This window comes from Nicotiana tabacum, chromosome 21 (assembly GCF_000715075.1).
Source record: "Nicotiana tabacum cultivar K326 chromosome 21, ASM71507v2, whole genome shotgun sequence".
Classification (NCBI taxonomy): Eukaryota; Viridiplantae; Streptophyta; class Magnoliopsida; order Solanales; family Solanaceae; genus Nicotiana; species Nicotiana tabacum.
This window is the reverse complement of record NC_134100.1, coordinates 77,977,170-77,986,075: the sequence shown is the minus strand read 5'-3', so window position 1 is coordinate 77,986,075 and position 8,906 is coordinate 77,977,170. Positions and strand designations below refer to the sequence as shown.

Below are 8,906 nucleotides of genomic sequence, written 5' to 3'. Positions count from 1 at the left end.
GCTTGAGGTGCAAGTTGTATTATGCTGTGATATTTGGGCACTTGAGGTGCGATTTGTAAAATATTGTGATATTGATACGCATGCGGTGAGATAAGGGTGACTTGAAACGCGTGGCTAGTAGGGGAAGTAGTAGAAGTCATGCGGTGATATAAAGTCAGGGTGTTGAAATGAATGCGGTGAGATAAGGGTGGCTTGAAACGCGTGGCTAGTATGGGAACTAGTAGAAGTCATGCAGTGTGATAAGGATGGCTAAAAACACGGGATGATATTTCGGAAAAAATGATTTCTTTAAAATTAAATGTGAAAGCTCCCGCGGTGATATAAGAAAATGGGATATTATGAATTTATTTATGATTTGGGATTACGGGGCGGTACCTCGGGAGTGCCCTGTTGATATTTCTTTATTTATGCTCTTGCCTTGGGTGATTTTGTTTCATTAATATGTAAATTGTTGTCTTTTTTCGTAATGTACTAGTTGACTTTATTATTATGTATTTTGTGCGCCTATTTATATTATGTTGGCTTTGGCTTTTTAGCACGAGACTCTGAAGAAGTATATTTCTGGTTTTTCTTACTGATTTTCGATGATTGAGTTGATTTAAATAAAAGGAATTATTATTATGTTTTAAATTAAATAGTTTTACAACCAAACCAATAGTTTATCTGATGATTTAATTTAAGTGCAATGTTATTTTCTTCACCCAAATGATTTCTAAATATAAATTCAATTTCTTGTTGATTTCTTACTTGATTTAAAAATTCTAAACTCACTTTAATGGAAATAAATTGATCATGTGGATCTTATATACATTGAGGATATTGGCATGTGAATTGTCCGTGCAGTTGTGATATGAAATAAGGGCATGAGGTGCCGGAAAAATATGATGATTTAATTATGGGCACGAAGTGCCGCGAAAATATGAAAAATAGGCCAAGACCCGAGTTTATGAAAAATATGAAAATGGGTTGAGACCCCTATTTTTATGATTATGAAATGAGGTGTCACATGGTGACTTTTTAATTGAAGAATTATATTCAAAATATCTATTTGGAAGGATTTTTATTTAAAAAGTATTATATGAAAGAATTATATTTGAAAGATATTTATTTGAGGAATATTATAATTGAAAGAGAGTTATTTGGTGAAATTATATGTGAAGGACATTTATTTGAAGAATTTGATTTAATTGGGTGTATTTATATTTATTATTTGTTGAGCGATATTAAATGGTATTTTGTTGTCTTGCTGTGCATATCACTGGTTATTTTATGATGTCCTTATTGTCATCTGTTTTCTACTATCTTGTATATTATATTGCACATGCTATTAGACTAGTGAGTGTCTTGACTGTACCTCGTCTCTACTCCACTGAGGTTAGTCTTGATACTTACTGGGTAACGACCGTGGTGTACTCATACTACACTTCTGCATATTTTTATGCAGAGCTAGGTATTGGAGATATCGGACTTGAGCAGAGTTAAAATGGGACCGTAAGGATTTAAGGTAGAGCTGCTTGGTCGTCGCAGTCACTTGGAGTCTTTTCATTTTACTGTACTGTTAATTTTTAATCAAACAATGTTGTATATTCGGTCCTCGTGATCATTCCATGTATTCAGTTAGAGTTCGTGACTCAGTACTACCAGTCTTGGGAGGTTGTATATTCATATTTATTCAGCTGTTAGTTTTGGTTACTTATTTAATTCAAAAAAATGGCTTCAAAATGTAATAGAAATCGGGTTACCTTCCTTAGAGACTAGGTGCCATCACGACGCATGTGGTGGGATTTTGGGTCATGACATAAATCATATAGCATATTCATATTTCTAGATGGAAATTATTTGGTTCCTGACCCTAAACCGATTGTGACGGGGAGAACTTATCATAACTTGGCTAGATGCTTACAAGTGCTATTGTATATTAAATAATACATCACATAGCAAATTTTATTTTGGCAGTTTTGTTCTCAGAACCAATGGTTTAGATATAATTGGAGGCATACAATTTCTGCTAAATCAACTTGGATTTAAACCAGTATTATCAAGATAAATCATCATAATTTATATTCTGGAACTGTGCTCTAATAATTTGAGCAATCAATTTTGCAAAAGCCAAACTGCAAGTTGATAACAAATACACATGTGACCATAGAATAGATGCATCTATTAAAATTATTTAATAGTAAATGGTCCACATGGAAGGTGACTGGGCCCATATATTTATCACCTTTTATTCGTTTCATAAATAAAGGGATTTAATCCCAGCCTTAACTGGTATATCATGAGAATAAGCAGCAGAAGAGAATTCTTGAAGAATCTTATATTTCTTCAATATATGTCAATGTAATTCTCAATTAATGTTTTCGTATCATAATTGAACCGAGATGGTCAACCGGTCATGCCAACTAATATTTATTTCAGTAAACCTCTAGTTTACTTATGGCTTGTGATTGCATCATCATGCTTATACTTGTGTAGTACAAATAGAAGAAAGTTAGGTAACCTTTCATATTTACCCAGTATGATTTTAGTAATATAAATATATTCAATCTTCTTTTCATTTATAGTCCCAATATGTCAACCACCTTGGCTAATATATTTGTAAATCAAAATGTTTCTTTTGAGACTACTATAATATTAATGTCACGAACAATTTTATTCATCCGGATAGTAACAAATTAGTTCTTTCAGAGCTCTTAACTGCTTTTGTACTACACGATCTTTTGTCACACCATCCATATAATGAATGTGTAACGACCCAATAGGTTGTTTCGACTTTTAGAACCCTGTTTCCTTAAATAAAACTCCACGTATGCGGTTTTACTAATTGCGATGTCTTGGTCACAAAAGCAGCATCGTAGAAGCAAGGTCAAGCTCGCAGAAGCGACTAGGAAGGGGTAATGGATAGAGGTCACAGGTGCGATGCATTTTACGCACCTGCGTGATCGCAGAAGCGACCACTGGAACGCAGAAGCGAACAGAGGCAGCTGGGCATGGCTTCGGAGAAGCGACATTGTAGATGCGAGCTTCTGCTGGGCTGTGTACCGTGGGGCTTCGCAAATGCGCATTTTAGCTTGAAAAAGCGAGTCCGCAGATGTGACAAATCTACCCGCAGGTGCGAAACTAGGCAGAAATTTAAGGACCAAAAATGGTCATTTCGCCATTTTCGATTGAGATTTTGGATCTCGGTTTTTGGGCGATTTTGGAGGAGTTCTTCACGATTTTGACTTGGATAAGTGTCCTATATCCTAAAGTGATTATATTTCATAAATCCATGGTTATATTCATCATTTATTTCGAATTTAAATGGAAGAAATTAAGGTTTTTGCAAAACGTTTCAAGAACGAAAAATTGGGATTTGGAGGTCGAGTTGTTATCGGAATTTGATAAAATTGGTATGGTTAGAGTCGTATTGGAATGAGTGTTCATATTTTGTGAAGATTCTGTCGGGTTCTAAGAGGTGGGCCCAGCGTTGACTTTTGTTTTGACTTTTTAATGTAAAATTTTAAGTTGACGTTTTATTATCCGAAATTATTTTCGATGAATTTTAATAAAGTTATACAATTAATTTATATAGATTTGAGCTTCACGGAGGTCAATTTGAGCAAGAAGGCTATTTTGGAATATCGGCCTTAACTTCAAAAACGTAAGTATCTTGCCTAACCTTGAGTGGGGAAATTACCCCTTAGACATCGAGTTTTATATGCCATTTGTGAAATGTGAAAAGCTGTGTACGCGAGATGACGAGTACATACTAGGGCTTATATGTGCAAAGTTTTATTGGTTTAAAGTTTTAGGCATTTTTATGTATTAAATTGGATAATTATTGGCATTTAGTAAATCCTTGAATTGTCATGCCTCATTCCTTATTTGTCGAGATTATATTTTATATGATAATTTGGTGTTATTGTGACTCGAATTCTTATGTGAATTCCATGTATTTGTTGATTTGATATTTTCTTGGAATTAAATTTATGATGAAATCCTTATCTGCAATAATTATTAAATAAGTTTAAAATGATGCATTAATTTATTTTTATTAAAAATTTGGATTAAAGAAGGCGTTGTCCTATGCTGATTTACCTTTCCATCTCTGTTGTTGTTTTTGAGGTTTTATATGCCTTGTGTGGAGCCTTGGGCTATTGTAACTACCCGGTCGGTCATTTTGAGTGTATTAGCCCCGATCCCCTATTTACTGCTTTTCCCGTACCTTTTTCTGCTTATGTGACTTGACGGGAGGTTGTTGTTGTGGTTTCGGAGTGAATTGGGACACTTAATCCCTAAAATGGAATCTTAAGATCCGCATGCTACAATGTCGTGAACAATAGCATAACGCGTCACTTTTCATTACAAAAAGGCGATTTGAGCTTCGATGGACTCATAAGCAACTATGGTTGCTGCGTCCTCTCCCCAACATTTGGATGTGGGAGAGTTTACCAAACTAACGAATGAACAAATCCAAAACACAAATATCAAACAAGCATACGCTGCTCAGATTCAACCTACAAAATCTGCTGCTAAACTCAAAAAAACTGATTTGATTACCATTAAAATTATTGATGGAGAACCAAAGATTGAGTTCAGTTTGGAAGAAGTTAACGACTTCTCCATCGAAGAAGGAGTGCATCAATCCGTCGTCGTCAAATTCTCGTATGGAAAACCAGAATTGCGTGAGCTTAGGCAGAACTTTTCGAGACAGTTTAACGTCCATGGTTGCTGCAATATTGGCCAACTCGAATATCGTCATCTGTTGGTGCGTTTTGATTTATATGACGATTCTTATCAAGATTGACAGGACATGTTAAAGCCAAAGGTGAGGAATTCTTCTTTCAGATATTTCCATGGACTATTAGATTCAATCCTAAGGAAGAAACTTCTAAGGCAGTTGTTTGGATATCATTTCCAGATTTGCCACCTAATTTCTTTGCGAAACAATCTCTGTTATCAATAGCATCAGCAGTTGGTAAGCCATTCGCTGTGGACAAAGCTACAAAAGATCATACAACACCGAGTGCCGCAAGAGTTAAGGTGTTACTTGATTTACTAGAGAAACATCCTAGTAAAGTGAAGTTAAAAATTGTGGATAAATAAACCGAGAAAGCTGTTGAATTTTATCGGCAGGTTGTGTTTGATAATCTACCAAAATATTTCTCTTTCTGTAAATATCAAGGGCATGAAGAACGAGTATGTCGTGTGCTGCAGAGAAAGGTTACTACAACTGATGAGGCAATTGATACTGAAATGAATAGGTTTCATGAGATGAGCAATACAGAACAGTTCAAAGGTGATGCTAGACATATCTTGGATGCGAAAAAAGCAGGGTAAAATGATTTAGTGCAACGACCTGCTGCAGACAGTGTGACTGCTGCTACTTCAAAGGATCTTGGTCATTTGGTCGCAGTGAACATGGCAGTAGGAATGCTGGAAGCTAAGAATGTTGTTAACCAGAAGGAATCTCAAAGAACTACTGGAAAAGAAATAGTCCCAGTTAATCAAGGTGAAGGGAAGCAGGTGCAAGTGATAAATAAATTTGTAGTATTGCAGATTCAAGCTAATAATAATGCTAGTGTAGTGCAGAAGAATGAGGGAGATCATGAGGCTAATAATCAACTGGTAGTAGTAGAAGATGGTAATAATCGAACTCCTAGACCTAGTCCAGTTCTTACTGGGAAAACATTAAATCCAGCAGCTCCAACATTTAATCCTAGTTCTCCTAGGACTGGGGTGTCAAAGGAAGGTAAGAAAGGCAGTTCAGGTGTCAAAGCTAAGGATTGAGGGAATACAAGTACTATTGGAAGAATGAATGAGGAGCCTACAAGTATTGAATCTACTGCACAATAGGTAACAAGAGCCTTTGGAGGAAACAATGTTACAACTAATCAATTATGTCAAGAAATTCCATCACAATCGTTGGACACAATGGCCATAGCTGAGCAGAAAAACTTGAATGAGCATCTAACTTTATTTGGTGGTAAGTTGTGGTGTGATTAGGTAGAGGAAGATCAAGAGGAAGATTAATTTGAAGATGACAATGAGGATGAGGGACAAATAGAAGAAGATGATCAAGGAGAAGATGAATATAGTGTCAATGGTAAGGTAAAGTCTAATGCTGATCGAATAGAGAATGCTACATCGATAGGTGAAGAACAGGTTCTGAGTCCTAAATAGAATCAGGGGTTACAAGCTATAGTAAGCTATACAAAGGCTATAGCAAACCCTGCAGATCCTATTCATACAATGCCAGATCCAGGAGGTATAGGAGAAAAACAACAGCTTCATGTCAATGACATTACCAACCCAACAAATATCAGTAATGATAGGGTACATCAATCTATGAGTAGTACAAATAAAAGAGGAGAGGTAGGGCTCACAAGAAACTCAAGAACCAACACAAGGGTTAACACCCCAGTTGATATAATTAGTCAAGCTTCTAAAGGGAATTTTAGCAAAAATTTGATTCCTAAGCCTACCAAGAACCAAATGGTTCCACAGGAACGACAAGAGAATGGAGAGGAGGATCAAATAGGAAAATGCTAAGATTTAGATGCATAATCAACAATACAAAATTTCTTGAAGGTAGCAAGACAAGGTGACATCTCTCCTACGCAAATTAAAAGAGGGAAATCAGCTGGTAAATGTAGAAAAAAGTAGTCTAAGGAAGCTCCTAGTGTGCAAGCACCTGGGGTTCAAACAAGAAGGACATTATCTAAATCCAATAATTAGTGATGAATGCTATGATTTGGAATATTAGATCGGTGAACACAAAGAGAGCTTTTGAAAGGCTTATAACAATGCATAGACAACATAATTTCCAGTTTATTGGCTTGATGGAACCGATGCAACAGAGTAGAAAACTAGATAGATATAGGAGGAGAATTGGCTTTGCTCAAGCTATTGTCAATACCTCAAACAAAATCTGGGTATTGTTTTATGTGAAATATGATGTTACAATCTTGATGGACATGGTGCAACCATTGACTGTGAAGTTAGTAGATACTGAGGATAATAAAGAATTTATTCTTACCCTCGTTTATGCTAAATATGATGCAGTAGAACAAATAGAGCTTTGGGACTCCATGTACGCATTGGTAGTAGACATGACAATCCCTTGGCTCGTTGGTGGAGATTTTAATGTCATTTGGGATGAGGAGGAAAAATTTGGTGGACTGCCCGTTCATATAAATGAGGTTGATGAATTTAGGCATTGCGTGAACACATGCAATCTATTTGATTTGGGCTTCAAGGGGAGAATTTTTACATGGTGGAATGTGTGTGCTGAAGAGGATTGTATTTTTAAACGTTTGGACAGATGCTTAGCAAATATGGAGTTACAACAAATTTGGCCGGGGATGGAGATCATTCATCTGTCAAAAATTGGTTTAGATCTTAGTCCAATGCTGCTAAATTTCAATCCTAATACTGTTCCAGTCAAGAAAGCTTTCAGATTTTTAAATCTTTGGACCAAACATGACACTTTCCTGGACGTGGTGAAAGAAAACTGGATAACTGATTTTCATGCCAATCCTTTCATCTTGTTTAAATACAAGTTGAAGAAGCTGGAGAAGGACTTGTCAATTTGGAGCAAAGCCACGTATGGTGATATTTTCCAGCAGTTATCTAGCCTAGAGGAGGTGGTGAAGGTGCACGAGACACAATTTGAGATGAGTCCTACAATTCAGAATGGAGAGACTTCAAAGAGTTCAGGCAGAATTGTTCAATTTTGGAAGCAAAAATAAGGTATGTCTTGGTTTCAAGATGGAGATAGAAATACCAAGTTCTTTCATGTCCAAGTAAATGGAAGAAGAAAAAGGTTACAATTGAGAAGAATCCAAGCTAGTGATGGGAATTGGCTAGAGGAGAATGACGAAATGGCTACGGAAGCAATGAGATTTTTTCAAGATCAATTTACTGAAGCTACTATCCCTAGTTCTTTTGGGATATTAGATCATATTCCTTATATGCTGAATAGTGAGCAGAATTGTGATTTAATGAGACAACCTACTTGTAAAGAAGTTAAATTGGCAGTGTTTGGATTAAATAGTGAGAGCGCTGGAGGGCCAAATGGTTTCAATGAAAAGTGTTTTCAATACTGCTGGGATATAATTGGAGAGGATGTGGTGGAAATGGTGAAAGCTTTCTTTAATGGACAAGATCTACCTAAGTTTGCGACTCACACAAATTTGGTTTTATTGCCAAAAATGAAAGAGGTTATTATATTTTCAGATATGAGACCTATTAGACTAAGAAATTTCGTCAACAAAATTTTCTCAAGGGTCATATATGAGAGGTTAGTGAACATACTTCCTACTCTTATCTCTGATGAACATGCATGCTTTGTGAAGGGTAGAAGCATTGTGGAGAATGTTTTATTAACTCAAGAGATAATCACTGATATGCGACTGAGAACCAAGGCAGGGCCTAATGTGGTAATTAAATTAGACATAGTGAAGGCTTATGATCAATTATCTTGGCTATTTTTTACCAAGGTACTGAGGAAAATGGGCTTTTGTTAGAGATTCATAGGCATGGTTTTTGGCTTAGTATCTAACAATAGGTACTCAGTTCTTCTCAATGGCCAACCGTATGGTTTCTTTAAATCTACTAGAGGAGTTAAGTAAGGTGATCCATTGTCGCCTACTCTATTCATATTGGCAGTTGAGGCATTATCAAGGGGATTGAATGCACTTCACTTGAATTTATAATTTTGTGGCTATGGGTTACCAAAGTGGAGTCCTAAGATTAATCACCTATCATACGCAGATGATACCATCAATTTTTCTTCATCCGATGCCACCTTGCTTCACTTGAAGAAGTGGTGGCAAAGGTACAAAGGATCACTGGAATTGGTCGTCATGATTTCCCATTCATTGATCTTGGATGTCCTATTTTTTACACAAGAAGGAATATGG

The 8,906-nt window shown here is 36.2% G+C and overlaps 1 protein-coding gene across 1 annotated transcript; it reads left to right on the top strand.

The window, feature by feature from the left end:
* The first annotated feature begins 6,722 nt into the window (after positions 1 to 6,722).
* LOC142175312 (uncharacterized) lies at positions 6,723 to 7,733 on the top strand. The gene has a single exon (XM_075241896.1). It carries the CDS (start codon positions 6,723 to 6,725, stop codon positions 7,731 to 7,733), a length of 1,011 nt encoding a protein of 336 aa, XP_075097997.1.
* The last annotated feature ends 1,173 nt before the right edge of the window (positions 7,734 to 8,906 follow it).

What these genes read in the sequence shown, in the direction of transcription:
- LOC142175312 (XM_075241896.1), top strand. Translation starts at nt 6,723, where the DNA reads ATGAATGCTATGATTTGGAATATTAGATCGGTGAACACAAAGAGAGCT.